The sequence below is a fragment of the Paroedura picta genome, chromosome 14, assembly GCF_049243985.1.
Source record: "Paroedura picta isolate Pp20150507F chromosome 14, Ppicta_v3.0, whole genome shotgun sequence".
Taxonomy (NCBI): Eukaryota; Metazoa; Chordata; class Lepidosauria; order Squamata; family Gekkonidae; genus Paroedura; species Paroedura picta.
In genome coordinates this window covers 12,567,774-12,591,467 of record NC_135382.1, presented here as the reverse complement: position 1 = coordinate 12,591,467, position 23,694 = coordinate 12,567,774, and the positions used below count along the sequence as shown (strand labels likewise).

At 46.9% G+C, this 23,694-nt stretch overlaps 1 protein-coding gene across 1 annotated transcript in view; it reads left to right on the top strand.

Moving 5' to 3' along the window:
- DIAPH1 (diaphanous related formin 1) overlaps positions 1–23,694 on the top strand; it is a 112,962-nt gene that overhangs the window by 41,190 nt on the left and 48,078 nt on the right. Inside the window, exons 9-18 of the mRNA XM_077310851.1 lie at positions 607–715; positions 1,529–1,639; positions 2,377–2,495; positions 5,666–5,782; positions 6,371–6,486; positions 7,286–7,350; positions 9,952–10,131; positions 12,788–13,399; positions 15,162–15,279; positions 16,830–16,838. Coding sequence (XP_077166966.1) covers positions 607–715; positions 1,529–1,639; positions 2,377–2,495; positions 5,666–5,782; positions 6,371–6,486; positions 7,286–7,350; positions 9,952–10,131; positions 12,788–13,399; positions 15,162–15,279; positions 16,830–16,838 — 1,556 coding nt within the window. The remainder of the gene's footprint in view (positions 1–606; positions 716–1,528; positions 1,640–2,376; positions 2,496–5,665; positions 5,783–6,370; positions 6,487–7,285; positions 7,351–9,951; positions 10,132–12,787; positions 13,400–15,161; positions 15,280–16,829; positions 16,839–23,694) is intronic.

Below are 23,694 nucleotides of genomic sequence, written 5' to 3'. Positions count from 1 at the left end.
CAGTGATTTTGAGATCTCAGACTTTTCTCGAGAACATCCATCTGTTCATTCACTACCTGTTGGAAAACCTCATCAGTCCAGCCCTCTGACTTGTTATGTGTATAGAGGGGAAGGGGAAGATTTACTTAAGCATTTCTCCATTGCTTTGCTGACTGAGGAGTACACAGAAAACACCCTTTACAAGCTGGGTTTAAACATCCGAGTCTCTTTTGCACCCCTCTGAATATGGCAGTTTCATGGCTGTGACACGTGTCCTGTTCTAGCACCCCTGTCCTTAAGCAAAGGAATTAAACTTTGGAGTTGGTCTTTAAAGCTCCATTGGTTAACAAGACACAGCATGTCAGTGATCCTTATGGGTGCCCTGCTTCCATCCCAGGAACTTCTGAGCATTTTAGTCAAGCTTTCAAAAACCCCTTCGCTTGCAAACATGAGGATTAGAAGTATTTCTTAGCACGCTGAAGATTTCAAGAAGTAGCACAGGCTGCACTAGAGAACTGTCTGAGGTTTGCAGGATAGAGTTGTTTCTCTTGCTTTGGTGGGTCAGGCTTTTTCTCACGGCTGTAAGAAGGTCATGCTGATTTTCTTCCCATGCTTGCTCCCACGTAGGCACGAGCGTGTTCTGGGGGCTCTCACCGACCGGGCAGAAATGGATGAAGTGGAACGATTCAAGCCCTTACTGGATGGTCTGAAGAGTGGCACTTCGGTGGTACTGAAGGTACACCTGGCAGCACAAACTCTGCAGGAATGGAGGGGGCGGCCTTCTTCAGGCACTGGCAGCCTTTGTGTTGTTTTTCCCCCCCTGTGCTCAAGTAACATGGCCTACTCTATTCATAGAATTGGATGGGGCCTTAAGGTAAAAGGTAAAGGTATCCCCTGTGCAAGCACCGGGTCATGTCTGACCCTTGGGGTGACGCCCTCTAGCATTTTCATGGCAGACTCAATACGGGGTGGTTTGTCAGTGCCTTCCCCAGTCATTACCGTTTACCCCCAGCAAGCTGGGTACTCATTTTACCGACCTCGGAAGGATGGAAGGCTGAGTCAACCTTGAGCCAGCTGCTGGGATCGAACTCCCAACCTCATGAGCAGACAGCTTCAGACAGCAAGTCGCTGACTTAGCACTCTGCACCACAAGAGGCTCATAGTTGTACGGGGCCTTAGAGGCTGTCTATTCCAACCCCCTGCAGGATCACCTTAAAGCATACCTGCCAAATGTTTGTTCAGACACTGCTTGAAGATCGCCAGTGAGGGGAAGCTCACCACCTTCCTAGGCAGCTGATTCCAATGCTGAACTACTCAGACTGTGGAATTTCCCCCCTAATATCCATCTGGTAGCTTTCTGCCCCATAATTTAAACCCATCATTGTGAGCCCTGTCGTCTGCTGCCAACAGAAACAGCTCCCTGCCCTCCAATAAGCAACAGGCTTTCCAGTACTTTAAGAATGTAATCATGCCCCAATCCCCTCCCCTGTAAGCAGAAGGAAGAGTCCTGGCTTGGTCTGACTGGAATCGGCTTGTGCTTTTTCCCCAGGTAGCCTGTCTGCAACTGATCAACGCTCTGATCATCCCAGCGGATGAGCTGGACTTCAGGATGCACATCCGCAGTGAGCTGATGCGTTCCGGACTGCAGCAGATCCTCAAGGTGAGAAGCCTTTCCTGTTGCTTCCGCAGAGATGACGTCTGCCACGTTGGTACCCTCGTGCATTGTGGGAAACCAGCTGAAGGTTCAGTGGCCTCTGTCCAAGTACCTTGCAGGCTTGTCCTTGACTGTCTGCTCTGGGGATTTTTGCAAGGGCATTTAATGCCTCATTTTCTAGGCCCCTTGTTACATCTGAGTCATTCGTAGTGTGAGATCACTTTCTCATTGCCCTGGATTCCTATCATGAGCTTTAGGACTGGGCTTTCATGGAATGGGATGGGCCAATGCCTGTTCTCAGAGGATTCCAGTGAATTCATGCCCCGGAGTTAAAAGAGGGCATGTACGAACAAGACAGATGTCCAGCTTTATGGTTGTTGAGCATCTTGCATTTGTACGATACTCCTGCAAAGGAAGACGAAAGCTTGATAGCTCTTGCATAACCATCCATTGGGTTCTTTAAGGTCAAACTTGCCATCAGTGCTCTGATTTTTTTAAATTAGAATCTTATTTCTTCCCATGGGCCTCTTAGCTTTTTTTAAAGTCGTATTTACAAACATTTTTGCTGCCAAGGATAGGAATGGCAGCAAAAATTCTGGGGACTCCCAGGATTCTGAGAGGAGGCATGAATGAGCTTTACAGGGATCTCTGGGAGCAAAGCCCCTGTTTGTGGATCCTGTATTGAGGCCAAGAGAAGGGCCGGTACTTGTGGAAATGAAAACAGCCCTTTTGCTTTCCTGTAGGACCTGCATTCTCAAGACAACGAGGAGCTGAAGGTGCAGCTGTCAGTGTTTGAAGAATATGGGGAAGAAGATTCCGCAGAACTCCGAGGCCGTTTGGAAGACATCCGCATAGAAATGGAATATCCTTCTTCTGTTCTGTGGGAGAGGGGAAGGGAGAAGATGTGCCTTCTCTTCTGGCCCAGATTGGTTTAAGTGAGGTGCAGCCACACATACAAATGGCTAATGGCTTGGGGTTGATGCCCTCCATCTGTGTCCTTGGCAGCAATCCCTACGCTCCTGCAGCACAAGCCGGACTGAACTTGGACCTGAGGATAGAATAAATGTTGCTCTTGGTCCTTCTTTGCAAGACTGTCAGATGCGGGAGAACAGACTCCTTTGCTCCTGCTACAGGCGTACGAACGTGGCAACAAAAGCAGGGCTGCTGGGATTTGGGATCATTCCTTCTTTGTCTCCAGATCTCAGTATTTTAAGCTGATTGAGGAGTGCATTTCCCAGATCGTCCTGCAGAAGAATGGGGTTGATTCAGATTTTAAGTGCAAGCACACAGAGGAGAAGGATGGTAGATAAAGGGAATGGAGCTGTACCACAGGCTGTGGAATCAGGATTGGATTTGGTGTGTGATGTGATGGAGATTTTTGTGTGGTGCTTGACCATCAGATGTCATCTGGAATAGATGCCTCTACACCAGAGATGGCCAAACTGTGGCTCTCCAAATGTCCATGGACTACAACTCCCACGGGCCCCTGCCTTCTGCTACACTGCCCTGCCTGTCATATTAATCAGCAGGGGAAATGGGTTAGGTGAGCCGTCTTTAAGGCAAAACAGTGAGAAGTGCAATGACCCAGCAAACTATCGCCCTATCAGCTTATTGAGTATTCCCAGTAAATTATATGCCAAACACCTACTAGAGAAACTCTCGAGTTGGAGCGAGCAGGAAGGGCTGATAGGGCCCGAACAAGCTGGCTTCAGAGAAGGTGCCTCCACTATCGATCACTGCTTGACTATCCAACACTTAGCAGAAAAATACACCTCTGCAAAATCTGCTCTCTACGCTGTATTTGTTGATTTTAAAGCGGCCTTTGATTCCATCTCTAGATCTCGCCTCTGGAAGAAATTGGAGAACACCTCTATTGACCGACGGCTTCTTGCCCTTATTAAATTATTATACCAGGGTACAACAATAAGGGTCAGATGCAGTAACCAAGGCCACCTTACCAATCCCATTAATGTTACTAACGGAGTTAGACAAGGCTGCATCTTAGCTCCTACTTTATTTAATATTTACATTAATGGTATAATTAACTCATTCCAGGACAAGGAATTTCATCCCCCTAGTTTAGCCCATCGTCCAATTCCTATTCTCCTTTATGCTGATGACGTAGTTTTACTTTCCAGAACTGCAGTAGGACTCAAAAGAATGCTAAGGAGGCTTAGCAGTTACTGTAAAGAAGAACAACTACAAGTAAACTACAAAAAAACAAAGGTCATGATTTTCGGCAAGAGGACCAAACCAAAAATTTGGAAACTAGACAACTGTAAAATTGAAGAAGTTCACAGATTCAAGTACCTGGGAATTGTAGTACAATCTTCATGTGCTAGGACTGCGCACTGTCAATATGCTGCTGAGCAAGCCCAAAGATCGGCTAACAACATTCTCAAATTCTATCGAACCAAGGGGAAATACTTTGTACCAGCTGCCCTAGAGCTCTACAAAGCCAAGACACTTTCTCAGCTGCTTTATGGCTCCTTCTCAGGAATCCCAACATCTAGTGTTATGTTACTGGAAAGGGTGCAGTCAATATTTCTAAGGAAGATCATCCAGCTCCCTAAGTGCGTATCAAATGCTAGAGTGAGATTGGAAACAGGTATGCAAAGTGTGGAAGATAAGATCTATGTGTCATCGATCCTATATTGGCTGAAGCTAACTTATGACCCAAAGCGATTGTCTGCCTTGATCTTAAGAGACAACTTTCAGCCAATTTGGCTAAAAACTGTGAAATGCAAATTATCACAGCTTGGCTTTATGGAACAACAGCTAGCCTTCATACAGCAAGATCAAGCTAAATCCATAATTAAACAAAGGGTCAAGGACATCAGCCGGCAAAGGGATCTAGCCAAAACACCAGAATTTCTGTGTCCAGATAGGATCCGATACACGCTTGTTCCAGCTCCATACCTGTCAGACCTAGAACTTATCACCCATAGAAGGGCCTTCGCCCAAGCAAGATGCTCAACTCTACCCACTGCCGTGCTGGAGGGGCGCTACCAAAAGAAACCCCTTGCTCAGAGACTCTGTCCTTGTGCCAGCGGATGGATAGAGTCAGATGAACATGTGTTTCTGTTCTGCCCCATTTATGACACTATCAGACGCACCTTTATCCAGCCAATTCTGAACACTTACCTGAGATCTTCCACAAAGGAGAAAATCAAGGTACTGCTTCAAGACGCAGATAAGCAAACAACTCTCTGCACAGCTAAATTTTGCACCGCCGCCATGAAATTGCGTACTCGGTATATGGATCAAAAAATTATTTATGATCCAACCTTATAAGTACAAAGCCATTTTTTTTTTAAACTGGTAATTTAAAGTATGTTTTAAATACTGACTATGATGTCAGACTTTTAACATTTTTATAGTATTGGCAGTTTTCCTGCTTTTTGAATTGTCTTGGTTTTAACTGCATGTATTTGGGTTTTGGTCTGAATGACCGTGAATAAATATTGATTGATTGAGAAGTGCAATGAAACCTACAGGAAAGCTTCTCAGGGCATAATTTGTGTAGCATCTGAGAGAGAAAGACAGATGCCTGTTGTCAGAGCGCAGTGCCACACAGCAGTAAAACATATAAGTTCCCAGTGGTGGGAATGGATTGCCCAGTCTTTTTCGGAACACTTTTATTTGTTTGTTTATGTTTTGTCATTTATTCCACCCTTTCTCAAAAAGACTCAGGGCAGATTACAGTGTCAATAAAATACATACATTCTAAAGATCTACTAAAATAAAATAAAATAAAGTTAAAACATTTTAAAATCACACAGCTACTATAGCTGTGTTCTTAACATGGGAATGGAGGGTGGGATCCACTTACTGTAACCCTCACTGAGGACTTACAGCTACAGGCGGAGTAGACTACAGTCAGAGTAGTTGATGGGTAGATGTTACTGTAGGCCTCAACCATAGGGGAGACTGACCTTAGGGAGAGGTTGAATGGGATGGGCCAGCTTCCCCTCCGGGCAACTCAGGCAATATTCAGGTGGTTTTTGCCTCCTTAACCTTTCCCCCCCTCACTGACTTCGGTGAGATCTTCCAGATTCTTCTCAATACTGTCAAGGATTCGAAAGCAGAGCAGCACTTCCTCTCTCTTCTGCAGCACCTCCTGCTCATCCGCAATGACTACGATGCCAGGTATACCGGGACGCTGTTTTGATGCTGAACCACACTAGTTCTTGGCTGTGCCACTTGAAAGAAGGGCAGAATTGAGGAATGTTCAAACTGCCGCAGGAAACATGGACGAGGGTAGCAGTTATTAAATGAATACATCTGTTAGACCAGGGGTAGTCAAACTGCGGCCCTCCAGATGTCCATGGACTACAATTCCCATGAGCCCCTGCCAGCGTCTGCTGGCAGGGGCTCATGGGAATTGTAGTCCATGGACATCTGGAGGACCGCAGTTTGACTACCCCTGTGTTAGACATCTTTTATCCTCAGCACTGGCAGAAGGCATCTTTTGTGAAGTGGGAATATTGCTATTGTGATCTGAGAGAAGTTGGCCTGGGGGAGGAGAGGAGAAAAGCACAAGGGAGCCGAGGCAGGAGGGAAATGAACCGGGGGGGTGAGGCAGAAAGGGAAGCTCAGCTGGCCTGATTAAAGCTAACGTGGTTTCAAGATGAGAAACTGTCTTGTAACCTTTAGGAATCCCGCTTAGGAACACTTCTGGAAGAGCTGTACTTTGGAATGTCGTCATCAGTTCTCTCATTCCCTCTTTGTCTCCAGGCCTCAGTATTTTAAGCTGATTGAGGAGTGCATTTCCCAGATCGTCCTGCAGAAGAATGGGGTTGATCCAGATTTTAAGTGCAAGCACATTGACCTTAATGTGGAGGGACTGATAGGTGAGTCCAAACCCTTGGTTGGTGGAGAGGACGGGGCCCCTTTATTCCTAGGCCCCCACTGGTATGAAGTGCCAAAGGAGTTTGCTTTCCTAGGCCAGCTTTTCTCAACTTTTTTACCATTGAGAAACCTCTGAAACATTCTTCAGACTTCAAGAAACCCCAGAAGTGGTGTGATCACACAGAATATGGTTGGGAAGCATAGCTGTGCATACACCTGCCTAAGAGCCTCTCCCCTTCCTCCCCTGTCCAGGCCCATCATTGGCCATAAATGTTTAACAAATTTTTAAAATATTTTAAAAATTAATTAACCCTCACCCATTAGGAAACCTTTCCAGGGTCATCAAGAAAGCCTTTCCTAGGCCATCGGGAGCAGAATAAATTAAGGGGTTTTTGTAATGAATACACATTACAGGATTCTGTGTTGCTTGCTGTAGATTATTGGCATCTTGATGCAGTGCTTATGATGATTTAATAGTCATGCCCTGGGGTAACAGTGCTGTTGTGGTGGAAGCACAGTGTGCTTGGAGTGATACACAGGAGAGCTCTGCCAGGACTCTTCCTTACTGAGGCATGTTGGGGCGGGAGGTGAGGTCAGCTGCCAGCAGGGGGGCCTCGAAGGCTCTTAAGGGAAGGGTGTGTGGTAGACGCTGTCTTGACTTAGTTGGCTCCTGTAAGTGAGCCTGATTCCAGATGGAGCACCAGGATTATATAGAAAAGCTGAACCTCTTTGAACTGCTGTGGGAGGGCACGGGTGCCAGGGTTCCCATGACGACTCTCCCAATTGTTTCTTTCCATGTAGATAACTTGGTTGACCAAACTAAAGTGGCAAAAAGCGAAGCCAAAGCCATCGAACTGGAGAAGAAGGTGATAACCAGTTGGTTTGTCTTCTGTACCTTCTTTTACTCCATTTCTCCTGCGGTTCCCTTTCTTGTCTTCTGTTCCCTTTGTGAGCCCAATATTTCCATAGCTTTCAACGCCTTTGCTTTCCGGCTCCTTTGTCTTCTGTTCTTCCTTTTTATTTGCCTTCTCTTCACCCTCACTCTTCCCATTTTCTTACCGTTTTGGGCTTGTCTGTTTAGTTTGGCCAATAAGCCCATGGAGATGGCACCATGTCGCTTGTCTCTAACAACGAGAGACAAGCAGGCAGCAAGTGGCTTTGGACAAATGTTTTGGAGATTAGAGCCGGTCCTGGAAATTGGTAAATAACCTCATGGCTCAATCAGTCCGAGTTTGTGTGGTGACAGAACTCTGTAAAAGCTTAGGAAGGTCCTGTAAGGTATGAAAGGGATGTCCAAAGATGATGGAACAATGCTCTTGGGCATGGAAGGGATGTGCATTCCCCCCCTTGCCCGTCACTGGTCTGCTATGTAATGGCTTCTGATTGGCCAAACACATCTGAGACCTGGATCAAATTTTCTTTTAATAGCAGTACAGAGACATTTTATTACATTCTCCAAAATAACCCCTTTCTCTGCTTGAATTTATTTATTGTATATAATGTTCTTGTTCTTGAGAATTCCAACCCAGTATCCAGCACAATTATCTTAAAAATCAAGCAAAACATTTTTATTACATACATTTAAAAACCAATGTATTACTGGAGAACACCTACCAGGGGCAACATTCAGTATACACATCGCTAGAATTCTTCCACCCTGACTGTAATTTCTCCTAATTGGTGCTTTCTGGTCAAACTCATTAGTTGTAATACAAGGATCTGTCATTCAAGAGATGTATTTCGCCAAGCAGTTGAGCCTGGACGGCTTTATGCCTGGCTGTAGAAAAGGCTTTATGCTGTGGTGGGCGTAAGAATGACCTGTCCAATGTAGAGGGTGAAAGGGGGCTCGTGAAGGAAACGGAGGGATGGAGAGGTGAGGCAGAAGGGCAAGAAACTATTTGAAAATAAATCATTAGTGAAAGTGGCAGTGTCCTAAAAGAAGCATTTAATTCTTTCATGTTGAGGTTGTCATACCTACTGAGAACAACAGAGAATGTAAAGGCTGCTGGGCTGAGGGAGGAAAGAAAGGGGAGAGCCTCCGTTGTGATCCCCCTCTGTAATTATCCTTGGACCCTTCCCATGATTGTGGAAAGTGTGCTTAAGTTGCACTGAATGTAAACCAGGAATCCTTTCTTGGGAGTCAGACTGATTTCCAAAGAAAGAGGTGTCCTCTGAGTGGATAGACTTCTTACTTCATGGAATATCTCCTCTCCATCTTGAAAACCATAGCTCAAGGACAGGGGATAACTTTACATGCGAAAGCTCCCTGATAATCCCTTCAGCCATGATGGGTATCACCAGACTGAGAAGAAGCTGGCACAGATGGCTCTAAATGTAGCAAAATACTTCTTTATTGTTAAACCACAAGAACCAAAGAGCTAGAACCAGGTCTGGAATTACACTCATTTTCAGCCACTTTCATCACTAGCTCTCTCTTTAAAATTCTAGTTCTTTGGCTCTTGTGGTTTAACAATAAAGAAGGATTTTGCTGTGTTTATAGCTCCCTACATGAGCTTCTTTTCGGCTCCCTGAGAATCCCCGGCATTTTGGAGGGCTGTGAATGGCTTTCTGTGACCCAGGAAAGCTACTGCCATTAGAAAAGTGATCCTGGCCTAGGTGGATCATTGGACTGGCCCAGAGGAATTCCCTGTAAGGCAGGGGTAGTCAACCTGTGGTCCTCCAGATGTTCATGGACTACAATTCCCATGAGACCCTGCCAGCGTTTGCTCATGGGAATTGTAGTCCATGAACATCTGGAGGACCACAGGTTGACTACCCCTGCTGTGCGGTATTACCAACTGCTTTCCCTGTGAATGGAAATATAGTTTTTCTCCTCATCCTTGGTGGGTGAAATTGCTGCTGCCGTGTAGCTCGTAGGTTGAGTTTGGGCCATTTGCATCCCTCTTGTTCTCTCCTCTTCCTATTAGTGAGCGGGTGAACAGAGGCCATACAAAATGGTGGCAGTGAGGAGGAGTCAGAGGCTTTCCCTCTGTGCTACCGCTAAAAGTTTGTGGCAATGAGGAGGATTCAGAGGCTTTCCCTCTGTGCTACCACTAAAGGTTTGTGGCAATGAGGAGGAGTCAGAGGCTTTCCCTTTGTGCTACCGCTAAAGGTTTGTGGCAATGAGGAGGAGTCAGAGGCTTTCTCTCTGTGCTACCACTAAAGGTTTGTTTATTTCAGGATGGATCTTGGCAGATCGTCATCTAAATTGTTAATTACCTTTGGTCTCATCAGAAGTTTTCCTCCATCAGCTTATGCCTGGTTGCCTCTCGGTCCCCTGTGGCTACAGACCCCTTTCTGTTTGTGGAAGCAAGCTTTGAATTTAACAACAGCAGGCTCCCCACCCCTGTCCTTCATTGGTATTGCCCGTGCATGTGGAGTCTGAAACTGAACACAGGGCTCCAATGCAAGGCCTACCCAGTGTGGAGTATGTCGTAACAACTGTTGTATACTTTCTTTCCCCTCAGCTGGAGTCTGAGCTGACTGCCCGGCATGAGCTGCAGGTTGAGATGAAGAAGAAGGAAAGTGACTTTGAGCAAAAAATCCAAGAGATGCTTCAAGAGAAGGAAGTGCTGGAAACAGAAAAACAGCAGATCGTGTCAGAGAAACAAAGCCTGGAAAATGCTTCTTCGGCGCTGAATGATGAGGTCATAGTTGTGGTGGGATGTGGGATGAGGACGGGAGGTTTTATAAACTCAGGCAGAGCCTGTTTTGGCCCAGGCATGGATCGGCAATGGCTGTTTTGTCCACAGAGGTTTCAAGGAGCACATCTGCAGTCCTGGGGTCCCTATGTCTGTGCATTGAGAAAATGTGAAATATTAAAGAGATTGGCTGTGTCAGAGATCTCTTTGCTAGTCATTTGTATATTCAAGCACCACTCAGGTGGAGAGGAAAAAAACCACTGCTCTTAAGCAAAGTGAAAAGCATATGACAGGATAGCGATCGTGTGTTAACAGGCTGCATAGAAGTGCAATCGACAACCATAATTCAGTTGTGGTCATTGAATTACTATATGATCAAATATCCTGCTTTAGGGTGTTTAGGGCTGATCCTGCGTTGAGCAGGGGGTTGGACTAGATGGCCTGTATGGCCCCTTCCAACTCTATGATTCTAGGATTCTATGAAATGGACAGACTCCTTGATAAAACTAAGGGGATGAGAGAAGAGAATGACAGAGCAAGGGAAGAAAGAATACGTTGTTTGTAGCAGGCAGAAGGAAGGAGCTGTGTGGTGGGATTTTGTAGCCTGCTTGACCCACTCATAACAAGTATTGTATTTGAGGTGCATCGTGAGGGGGTTATAGATAAAGACCTAGAAGGACAGAAATGTAGCAGATGGGTGACACAACAGTGATACCCCAGTGATCCTCTGGCTGGAGCAGCCTTTTGTCTGGGATAAGCTCCTCCTCTAGGTGGCCAGGCCAAAAGTACTAGAAGAGGAGCTTATCCCAGGCGTAAGACTGCCCTGCCTTTGGGCCCTCGAGAAGTAAATGAAACAAAACTTCCGATCTCCAACAGCAGCTCCCCAGGAGAAACTATCTCAGTTGGAATTTGGTCAGCTTGAGGTTTTTTTTTTTTAATGACCCTTAAAACTCAATCTTAAACTGAAAAGAAAAATGGTGGTAAAGGGGAACAAGTAGTCTTGATTAATTTATAGAAGTTGTAGGTTAAAAAGCAGATCGCCTATTCTGCTGTAACAGAGGCTATGGCAACCTTGTCAATCTGAAGAAAACCTTTAAAAAGCAGAAAGCTTCTGTGCAGGGCAGAAAAGGAAGGGAAGAGAAGCGTTTAATGGACAAGAAAAAGGAGGAGGTGCGGCAACCCCTAAGATCAGGAAGGCCAGCAGGAACATCAGCGCCAAAGATGGCGCCATCCAAAGTTCACTTTAAAAAAAATTATTTTAGAAAAGCAAACCAAGCTCAGACAGTGCAAAGATGCAAGCATTTCACAGCACGTTTCCAACAGAACTTGCTTACAAAATCTGATTTACCGTAGATATTGGATACATTCTGTTTTCTGGCAATATCAACCCATGTAACCTTTCCTCACCTCCTTGCTTTCAAATACTTTACCTCACATGCTAACGCGGAATTTTGTTTTACTGTTGTTGTAACTATTCGAGCAGTTATAGCAAATAACTTAAAAATGCAACAGAAACTAGTATCTAATAGTGCCGAATATCATGGCCACATTTTTAAAGTATTTCCATATTTTTTTTCTGTGTTCCTTCAGCATTATTACAACACATCTTCTTGTATTCATAGATCAAAAGACAATTCCTTGAGGACGCTGAAAATGGTACATTATGATCTATGAATAATAATACCTTCAGATCATTGATACCAAATTAATTCCACTTATGTGTGAAATTTTCACGTTTGGCTATTGCTATAAATGGCTCTGAATATAATGTAGCAGTGATAAGAAGAACCCTGCCTGCTGGTTTCCTTTACATAGCACAATCTATCACTCCCCCATTAACTAATATTTGAGCTGTTGGTTTAAAACAGATTAATAACAGCCATTCTGTAAATCTCTGCTTTAACAATCCACTAAAAGACCATTTGATGCAATCAGGTGTCTTTTCTGTGCTGAAGAACACAGATTTACTTTTCTACTTTCCCAACTAACAGTAATATCTGTCAGTCTTCTAATATTGAAAGCAATCTCCTGATTTTTCAATAAAACCCGTTTGAACTGCATCCACATATTTAGGAATTACCCCACTCAGCCGAGTAGCTAATGCTTTAGTCCAGAGTTTAAAGTCTTGGTTAACTAATGAAATTGCCTGATTCCACCTTACTGAGGTCTTTACTTGCCTTGGGAATTACTATAATACAAGTGACAACCATTGAGACTTATGAGGGATTCTCCCCTCCTTTTGGTCTCTCGTTGGATCACCTGCGTTGCAGGAAAGCCTGTCCACAGAGCTGCCGGCAACAGCTGTCCAGTTAATTGGGGGGCCAGCTCCAGCTCCCCCCTTTCAAAATAAAGTTATATTAGATATAGGACCAGAAGAAAGGAAAAGAATGCTAAGAAATTAACGAGCACTGACAGTCCATTCCATTACATAAACCAGATGGTATATAAGATAAATAACCACATCTGTGGTATACAAAGGCCACTTTTCAGGATATAGATGATTAGAGAGAGAGAGAGACAGAGAGAGAGAATATGTGTGAGTATGTTCATAAAGTCTTGAATGACCAAATAAATGCTAGATTGCTATTTCTTTTGGTTGGGGGATTGGATCCCCTGCTCTAACCTTTCCTTGCTCTACTTCTTCTTTTTGTGTGTGGTTTAGATGGCTGTACTTAAAAAAGCACTTGAAGATGCTAAGAAGGAAATGGAGCAAATTGCTGCTGCCTCGGCTGGTGTCCCAGCACAGCCTCCAACCAGCAGGACAGCCATTCTTCCTCCCTCTCCTGGTTCAGCTGCAGTGCCACCGCCACCACCACCACCACCACCTTTGCCAGGAATGACAGCAGTGCCACCTCCGCCACCACCGCCTCCACCTCTCCCTGGTGCAGTTGGAGTGCCACCTCCGCCACCACCGCCTCCTCCTCTCCCTGGTGCAGTTGGAGTGCCACCTCCTCCACCTCCACCACCGCCTCTCCCTGGTGCAATTGGAGTGCCACCTCCACCACCACCTCTTCCTGGTGGGCCTGGAATGCCACCACCGCCTCCACCTCTTCCTGGTGGGCCTGGAATGCCACCACCGCCGCCACCTCTTCCTGGTGGGCCTGGAATGCCACCACCGCCTCCACCTCTTCTTGGTGGGCCTGGGCCACCTCCTCCTCCCTTGCCTCCCGGCTTTGGCTCTATGACACCTGCAGCTCCAGCTCTTCCATTCGGATTGGCTCCAAAGAGGGTCTATAAGCCAGAAGTTCAGCTGCGAAGAACCAATTGGTCCAAGGTTGCATTCTGTTGGTTGCTTACTAGCTATTCCCATTTGGGGTTGCCCTTCCCCACTGCCGGTCACCTCAGTCCATCTGCTAGGCCTCCTTTGGCTTATCCGTGCAATGTCTGTTGTCTAGTATTAGGTGGGTGGTCGTGTTGGGGAGGAGGGCTGATTAAGCTTCGCCTGTGGGTGTGACTTTAAGAGGGTAGAGAAGAGTCACTCTCATCCTTATCTGTTGCTCCTTTCACATCAACTGTGCCGGACTGGTGAAAAGCATAGAAACAAACAAAGGCAACCTGTGAAAACTACAAAAGAAAAAGAAAAAAACAACAACACTCTTAAGGAATTGGAAGCACCTGTTAGGAATTCCTAAAAAACATAACAGATGCCAGTTAGTGCAAGATGCCAGTTAGCCTGTTAGGGCAAGAAGCAAAGACTTCTGTGGCATCTTAAAAGTTAAATTCTTTGTGAACTAGAGCTCGTGTCCTCAGATTCATTAAGGTGTCTTCTGGGTAGATGTGCGGATGCATGCATATGCAATCATTAGTACAGCATAAGTATGCATTCGTTATTGCAGCAAAATACAGTGTATTTTATGCTTTTATTTGTGGCCCTACTGAGAGGCAGCATTAAATATGCAGAACTCAGATATGCACAGGCAAAGAATTGTGAGTCATACCTGGCATCTGTGATTAGTGGTACTCTCTTATCAACACTGTGCACGGTGGGGGGAAAGTAGCGCACTGGCTGCCAGCTAGTGGAGGCAACACTTCATGGAACTGCCATAGCGGGCGCTTCTGATCTGTGAAGGTTTCTGCCCAGCAAATCCTTTTGTGTTTAAAATGACCATTGGAGTTGGATCTTATGAACCACAAATGGGAGGAGCACACCTCCCTCCCTTCCTCCATGGCCCAGCTGCTCCTGATTGCCAGGAGACCCTTGGGAACAGAACGGGTAGGAAGCAGGAGGCCACAGCCTAAGAGGGAAGTGGCAAAAGTCCACCTGCAGAAGAGCACGCATAGGAGGGGATGATGGCTGCCAGTTTCTCCTAAAAGCTGCCACAGCAGACTCTGCTCTGCTTCTGAGAGGCCCTTGAGCCTTAGGATCAGTTTTCCAGGGAGGGCTCAGGATGGAAAGGAAGAGGGGGATGTCTGTTCCCAGCACTCGCTTGGTTCACAGGCTGGAGGATCTAATCTTGGTTTGTTTGTTTTTTTTAATATATATACTGTTAGTATCAAATCATAGATGGGTTATGACAACCCTGTAAGCAGGGGTGGCCAAACTTGGGTTCTCCAGATGTCCACGGACTACAATCCCCATAAGCCCCTGCCATGATGTTGGCAGGGGCTCATGAGAATTGTAGTCCATGGTCATCTGGAGAGCCCCAGTTAGGCCACCCCTGCCATAGGGTTTTCAAGGCAAGAGGGAGGCTGGAGTTCTACTGGAATAACAGCTGATCGGTTCCCTTGCAGAAGATGGCAGCTTCCCAGGGCGGACTCTTACCTCCCAACCCTGATGAGCTCCATATCCTCCCCAAACTCACCCTCTCTAGGCCTTGACCCTAATCTCCAGGGGTTTTTCAACCAGAGTTGGCAACCCTACTCTGCATACTAACTTGGTGGTCTCTGAACCATATATGAACAAGGGCTGACCCCGCTTAGCTTCTGAGATCCTACACAATGGAGCTACCCTGGGCTCTGCAGGTCAGGGCTTAAATGTATCAGGTGGGATAAATGTGTGCCATAAAAAGTTCTGACTCTGTCTTGTCCCTCTACAGATTACAGCTCAAGAGCTCTCTCAGGACTGTTTCTGGGTCAAGACCAAGGAGGACCGGTTTGAGGACGATGAACTCTTTGCCAAGCTGACCCACACCTTCTCGGTCGCACAGAGCAAATGTAAGTGCTGCCCTTGGGGGCACCGTAGAGGAGACGCTGAAGTCATCCCATGGGAGCAGTTTGTCTTAACACCCATAGTTGCCCTGTTGGAAGTTCCTGTGACCCAGCCAGCAAGTTTCCTGCATACTTACACAGTGAACACCCAGAATTTTTGAAGTAGACACCCATATCCATTAATTTCGTGGTCAACAACAGGCATGTGCAAAAAAAAAAAATCTGTATTTTTGGGGTCTTGGTATATTGGACCTGAAACATATTGGCATTTCCTGATATTCTGGTATATCAGTATTGATATAATACTGGGATTCGGAAAATATTTAGGAAAGCTGAATATTTTCAGCTCCCTGGGTGATCGAGATCCATTTAAATTTCCCGTGGAGAGAAGCCTCTCTGTAGGATCAGCATGGGTTGTATATGACAGGGGTAGTCAACCTGTGGTTCTCCAGATGTTCATGGACTACAATTCCCATGAGCCCCTGCCAGCATTTGCTGGCAGGGGCTCATGGGAATTGTAGTCCATGGACATCTGGAGGACCACAGGTTGACTACCCCTGGTATATAGGGGGTTCCAGTTTGAACTGTCTCACCCATAGCTCACTAACAGCAGATCCCACAGAGAGGCTTCTCTGTGGGATCGGCTTGAGCTGTGCAGGGTAGGTGGGGTTGAACTCCTCCCCTGCAGAGCACGCAGACTGGTAGCCCTTCTCACAGCCCCTTTCCCTTTCCTCCCTTTAGAAGAGGGGAAGTGAAAGGGAGGGTTTAAATGGCTTTCAGCCATTTCAGGGTAGAGCTCCTGAATATTCCCAAGTAAAATGTGAAGAAATCCGTTTTTATTTGGGCCATCTATATAGGTAGCTGAAGCTGATTAGAGAATTGGCATTTGGTTTAGGTGAGCCAGTTGCAGGTGACTAGTCCACACTTGCTGGGAGCCAAAATCCCATGCTGTTTTCTCAAAGCGTTTCACCCACAGCTTCATTGGAAGGCACATCTGTGACTTTCCTTGGGGATTAGGCCAGAGGTTCATCTAGTCGAGCACTTTTGCTCCATCATGAGCCACCCAAAAGCATCTCGAAAACTTACAGGGAGGGTACGGTGGAGACTTCTGTCCCGTTTGTACCTGAACCTCTGCTGCCTTTGAACATGGAGTTTTCCGTTTTTTGCTCTCCTGGCTGATAGCAGTTGATGGTCATCTATTCCACAAGTCTTCTTGCATCTGATTTTAAAAGCACAGGAAGGAGTATATCATAATTCATGCTAAACACATGAAGGCATTTGGGTGGTCTTAAAACCAGTAGTCGGTAAGCAGTGCTGGACAACCCCAAGCTCAAGACTCGTGAGAGGCAGAGGGGGCAGGCGAGCAGGTTCTCTCTTCTTTCTCCACGGACCATAAGCCTCAAACGCCCTTCCTTTTAGTCGCCTCTTATTCCCATGCTGAAACATTCAAATGTACCTTTTCTCCTGAAAAACGATGCTCCAATTATCCTTAGGTTTTCTTGTTTTCTCCAGTTCTGCAACACCCTTTTAAAGGCTGTCATCAGAATGGCAGGCAGCAGTGAAGGGTCTTAGCATCTCACGAGTTATTCTTGCATCCCTTTATTTTTCTTCCCCTCTTTTTTCTATTAATCTGTGTTGTCTGAATGGACTCTGGGGCTGGACTGCTTTGTAATGGTGAGAGGGGAAGGGGGGAAACAGAGTCTCCTTCCATTTGGCAGCACACTGCTGTTTTAGAATCCCTTTCTGGGATCCTTTGCTGCTCGTGAGACTTGAGAACATGCTGGAAGTGGGGAATGACAGGTGGGTGGGACTTGGCTCATGCCGTCTGTGATGGCGGATACTCATTCTGCTCTGTTTTCCCTCCCTTCTTCATCACTTCTCCCGTGATCGGACCGGATGTTCCCGATGGCCGCCGATTGCAGCTAAAAGTGAGTACATGGATTATTTGACAGCTTCCTTGCTGGGTATCGTATTGCCATTTATAATTTTAGCAGATGGCGGAACACCTAACCTATGTTCATTAAAGCTGCAGTCCTCAAAAATCCAATGCTGTGCCAGGTACCAACTTCAAACGTAGAGGGGAAGGAAACAAATAGCTCTTTCCTGTGAGGCTTTTTAATGAACTCTGGAATTCCACTTCACAACCTCCAGTTTGTGCAACCAGGGCAGCCACCTTTTTATGCAGAAACTATGATGCAAATGGGATCATCATAGAATCATAGAGTTGGAAGGGACCTCCTGGGCAATCTAGTCCAACCCCCTGCACTATGCAGAACAATCACAACCCTCTCGCTCATCCACTGTCACCTGCCACCCCCTTGAATCTTCACAGAATCAGCCTCTCTGTCAGATGGCTCTCCAGCCTCTGTGTAAAAAATTCCAAAGATGAAGAACCCACCACCTCCCGAGGAAGCCTGTTCCACTGAGAAAACTTTCTGTCAGGAACTTCTTCCGGATGCTGAGACCGAATGTCTTTTGAATTAATTTCATCCCATTTGTTCTGGTCCATCAGTTCACAGAATTTGTGCTGGGCATGCAGCATGCTTCTTGTTCCTGTTTACCATTTGGCTGTTGTTGCATTTTGAGTGGTAGACTTTGGGCTTAAGCTGCCTGGAACCACCGAGTGTCCTTAAGTGTGCAGAAGCAGGGAAGGGCCAGTGGCAGAGGCCCATCAATGGTGCCAGCAGCCCTTCTTGTCCTTACAGCATGCATGGATAGGATTCCTTCCTTCCTTCCTTCCTTCCTTCCTTCCTTCCTTCCTTCCTTCCTTCCTTCCTTCCTTCCTTCCTTCCTTCCTTCCTTCCTTCCTTCCTTCCTTCCTTCCTTCCTTCCTTCCTTCCTTCCTTCCTTCCTTCCTTCCTTCATTCATTCATTCATTCATTCATTCATGCGATTTATATTCCACCTCTCTCTGTGATGTTTCAGGTTGTGTACATAGAACCAGAGGGGAATGGCAAGATAATAATATGAGATATAACAGTTATAACAGTAACAGCATTTGGGTAAACACAACAGTTGAAGAGGCATAATAGTCATGGCTAGGGACATGTTGAGAGGTTGCCTGGCAGAGAACTGGCTGTAGGGGTCCCCCATTGTTGGTCTCATCTGAAAGCCTGGTGGAAGAGCTCTGTTTTGCAGGCCCTATGGAACCATTTGGGTTCTAATAGGGCCTTGATTGCATTGGGAAGCTGGTTCCACCAGGTTGGGGCAACAGATGAAAAGGCTCCGGCCCTGATTGAGGCCAGGCAGATTTCTTTGAGCCAGGGATCGCCAGGTTGTTGGAGTGGACAGGAGCACATCACTCTTTGGGGAATATAGGCGAGTATGGTCTTTGAGGTATGCCAGATCCTGACTGTATATGGCCTTGAAGGTGAGTACCAGCACCTTAAACCTGATCCGGTGTTCGAATGGTACCTAGTGCAGCTGCTGGAGAGATGGGGTGATATGGGCTCTTCATGGGGCTTAGGTGAGGGCACGGGCAGCTGCATTTCGTTGCCAGGAGTCCTTATTAGGAGCCATCACAGACCTGAATTGGTGCTCACACAGTTGAGGGTCTTTCATACCCAACTATTTATAGACAGGAAAGGAGGCATGGATTTCCTTGTGAGTGTGCTTTTCTGTTCAGAGGCAAGGAGGATGCTGCAATGAGATTGCTTACTCCCACTGGCAGCTCCAGCTTCCTGCCTCTTCGAAGGGAAGGGAAAAGCCCTCATAGCTGGCCACCTGTGGCTACTGGAAGGATGGTGGTTTCCCCTGGAAACAGTGAACAATGTGGTATCAGACAGAAGTAGAGAAAGCCTTTAGACCATCAGGGTAACATAAGAATCAGATCTGATTTTTAAAATGAGGCAGTCGAAGGAACACCCTTGGACTTGATTATGCCAGATTGGAATGCAAGGAGACAGGTCTCTATACTTGCAGACTTAATCACGGCAGGCAGGATGTTCTCTGCTCTGAAGAAGAAATGTCAGCATTCCCCCTCCTCTACGAAGGAGGAAGGCACTCTGGTTACACCTAATCGCTTCCCCCCATCCTTGAGGTTTTTGACCACCGATGGTCAAGGTCATAGAGAGCTCATTCCGCAGGGACGCACTATCAGGGAGGCAGTTAAAGCGTATTGATTGTGCATTAAAGAAAGCCTTTGATGCCTGGAAAATGCATTACTGGATCCAGATCCATAATATCAAGCTAGGCTATCCTAGATCTAATTCTGAAACTTGGTTTCAGGGTGCTGAACAAAAAGTGCACTCTGGGAAGCCAAGTATGGAGAGGATGTTGGTCCTCCAGACTTGCTGAAACAGAAATCCTTAAACTTGGAAAAACAGGTATGAGGGCAGGTTAAAAAGCCCCCTCAGAATGGTAGATGTAATGTCTTCTTAAGCAACCCCCAAACAATGTTTCAGAGGCTTCCATGCCTTTGTTGTTGTCAGATGGCTGGGAAATGGCTGGGAAATGCTTCGTGGGAAGGACTAAGTGACAAGCGGGAGAGGCAGCGGAGGCTACCAAAGGCAGAAAGAGCTTGCGGAGGGGGACCAATGGGAAGAAGGTGATCCTTCCCTCTCAATGAGTCCTTTATTTATTTGTTTGCTTGGATTGATAAATGATAGATTGATAGATAGATAGTAGACAGGCAGGCAGGCAGGCAGAGCACCCCTCACGATTACCTGTCTCGGGGCGGTTTACAAAGTCTAAAAATTCAATAGAACAATGGTTTATAAGATAAAAGTTTGGTCAAAATTATATAAAACGACAATTTAACACTGTTCAATATTTTTGATTATTGAAGTCAAGTTGTAGCCAGCAGATGCTAGTATATAGGGAGGGGAAGAGAAAGGAGGGCAGAGGGGGCAGGAGGGAGGCCCGATATTGCTACAGTTGTTATCAAACTATTTGTCTACCTGGCTGTCCTGAACCGTAGACCCGGCGGAAGAGCTCCATCTCACATGACTGCTTAACTTGGGTCCTTCTGACAGGGCCCTGATCTTGCTTGGTCATTCCACCAGCAGGACCTTGTATGTCTCCCGCTTCGACAGGCCTGCCATGCAAGACCCCTCCTCTTCCAGGATATCTTTTTTTTTTCCGTATGATTTGTGACAAATATACCCTGAGCTACTTGGGGACAAAGCACCGTGTTAGGAATACTCTGTCTCACCAGCTTATCCCAATAAGCCTCAGTGTCTTTCATGTGCTGCTTCGGAGGACACAATGGCCAGGATATGTGACCTTGGCAGACTGCTTCCCTGCCAGCCACCCCGACAGAGGAAGCTCTCCCTGCCTTGTTTGGTGGGGTCGGTGGCGAAGCAGGAAGCAGTGTATTCCCATGGCGTACCGAAGTGCTGGATAACTTGGTGGAGAGATCTGGGAATGGAACATAACTTTGGTGAGTCAGTCTATGGCTGACTCGCCAAAGATATGTACCATTCCCAGATCTCTCCACCAAGTTATCCAACACTTCGGTACGCCATAGGAATACACTGCTTCCTGCTTCTCAATGTCAAGAAGGCAAGTTGCCGTGGGTGAATTCCACAGGGAGGGTTACTGTGCCTACCTCGAATGGTAGGAACACTGCATGAAACATCCCCAGAGGCACATATAGGCAGCTTGCGTGTTTTTCTTTTTGTCCAAAGATCCGTTTCTTATTCCGAGCTGGGCAGGGCAGTGTTGAATCCTTAACAGGCCTTCAATTAAAATGACAGGCTGGTCCTTAATCTTGTTTTAATGGGTGTTGGAGGGAAGCGGAGCAGCAGTGCCCAGAAGGCCCTGGCAGCACGTAGGCCTCGGCGTGCCCACCAGCCATGCGCTCCTCTCCGGCTGTGCCATCTCTTATAGAGCAGCTCACTTAGTTCCGACATCTAAGATGGCTTCTGGAAGACGCGAGCTCACACCAAGCTTCTTTTCTCATGCTCATGTTTGTTAGGAGCTGTGCCTTTCTCCTGTTCTTCTTGCGCAAAGTCAGCTGGAAGGCTGATGGCAACGCGGGATCCTCGCAAGACAGAGATCCCTCCTGGGGCTTTTCAAGTCTGCTCCTGGCTGTTTCTGCCTGCTTGCAGGGCTTCTTCCCTTCCCAGGACAGATGGCAGCGTAAGCATGCCAGACTAGTCTTGGCACGGCTTTTTAAACCATGTGGACTACCGTCTTTGATCATTCCTTCTGTTCAGCTCTGTGGCTTGACTGCTCTGGTGGGTGACGGGGGATGAAAGAACAGTTGTCCAGACGTTCTGGGACCTCCCAAGCTTGAGCAAGGGATGGCCCCCAAAGGAGCCCCGCTATTGCTGCTTTCCCTTTGCGGCTAGGGCTTTCAGAACAACACTCTGAGAGCCTTTTTGAGAACTGTTTCAATATTGATGGAGGCAGAAGCCGAGAAAGAGCTACTCCCCTCCCCTGTACTCCTGGGCGATTCCCGGCTCTTGAAATTGCCCCTGTCTGAACTCTGGGTATCAACTCTGAGGACTGAAATAACCACACCATCAGGGTTGGCAAAAAGCAGGGCTGCAGGTCGGAATTAAGCTTTTCCGGAATGTTGTGTAATCAGGAAGCCATTCTGTTGGCGGACCTGATTGAACAGCGCTTATGGGGCAGTCCAAAAACATCTTCCATCCGAGATGCTTCCAAGTCTTGCGGTTCAAAGATTCTGGAGACATCACTTTAACCTCTCTCTCTCTCTTTCTGTCTCCGAATTGCAGAGAAGCCAGGGCTGCCTAGACATTGTGGTCCTTTGTGGTCCTGTCTTTTTGGTGGTTGTTGAAATTTTGTTCCTAGGAAGGTTTTCAAAGGGCCCACTCATTGTCTATGGGAGCAACAGTTGTTTTTGGTTTGACCTTGGGCAACAGATAACGACCCTGCTCACCCTCTATACAACAGTCCTTCGAAAACTCAAAGTGGGCTACCATATCTGCTCTTAGCCGTCTTCTCTCCAGGCTAAACATGTGCAGCTTAGCCCAGGCACATGCGCAACGTTCTAGGCTTCTCTCCCAAGGCAAGGTCCACGTTTGGCTGCCTGTGTCGCTGGCTCCAGCGACACAGTGATAATGGTGAGCACATGTCTCTTCTGTACATGTCCTTGCTTACCTGCCCAAAAGGGATACCTGGGGACTGCTGTTGAGGGTTCTGGCTGCCATCTGGGCCCTGGGGAGACAAGGGAAGTCCCTGCTGGTCTGTTCCTCCTGCCCTTTTGTTGAATCCCATCTATCAGGAACCAGCTGGCTGGGAGATGCAGTTCTTTGCTGAGGGGGGGGGGGAGCACAACTCATCCATGCCCACCTTAAACAGAATCTCTTCCATCCCTTCTTGTGGTTGAGTGGGATGGGGTGTCATTTAAGAGAAGAGGGAAGATCTGTGCTCAGTGTCAGACAGAGGTGCTGGCCAGACCTTTTCCCACCCCAGCACCAAAGCAGTGAGGAGCTTGAGAGGCTGAACCACATTCATCCCCCTTCACTTCCCATAGAATCATAGAGTTGGGAGGGACCTCCAGGGTCATCCAGTCCAACCCCCTGCACTATGCAGGAACTCACAACTATCTGCCCACCCACAGTGACCCCAGTTCCATGCCCAAGGGATCACTCCCTTCTCCATCTGCCCTCTATGAAGAGGCCTCTGCAATGCTTCCTCTCCTGGGTTTGTCTATTGTGCCATCAGGGATGTCCAGACTGGTTCTCCAGATGCCTATGGACTACAATTCCCATGCTGGCAGGGTCTCATGGGAATTGTAGTCCATGGGCATCTGGAGAGCCACAGTTTGGCCACCCCTGCTCTGAAGGGACTGCCTCATATGGAGAAGAGCAGATTTGTAGGCCACTAGGCCTAGGCAGGTTGCCACAGTAGATCCAGCTTCGTTGGCTCATGTGACGTGAACTGCCTGCCTTTGCTGCTTGAAATGTCAGCCCTGTACATTTAAAACCTATGGCTTTGGGGCCAAGGATGGTTTTAATGCATACCCCAATATGGCTCTTTGGAAGGGACTGTGGCTCAGTGGTAGAGCCTCTGCTTGGCGTGCAGAAGATCCCAGATTCAGTCCTTGGCATTTCCCCTTAAAAATGGACCAGGCAGCGAAAGGCCCGAGCCTGAGATTCCAGAGAGCTGCTGACGTCTGAGCAGGGAATACCCACCGGGACTGACCAGTGATCTAATTCAGTAGAAGGCGGCTTCCTATGTTCACATGAAGGCTGTTGAAGAGAAGTCACCGTGAATTTAGCAATAGTTTAAAAGGTTGTCATGTGGGTAGTCTTTTTCTAGATCCAGAATAAACTGATGCAGGCTAAAGCGTTCTCTGGCTTTCAAAATATCAGTTAATTCAGTGGAAAACTTTCCCATACTTCTGTCAATAATTATCCCATCCTCTCAAAGGTGTGGTTTGGCTGCCACCTTCTGGCAGCAAAAGGAAAGTCTTGCAGGCTCTGAAACATTTCACTGATGAAGCTCATC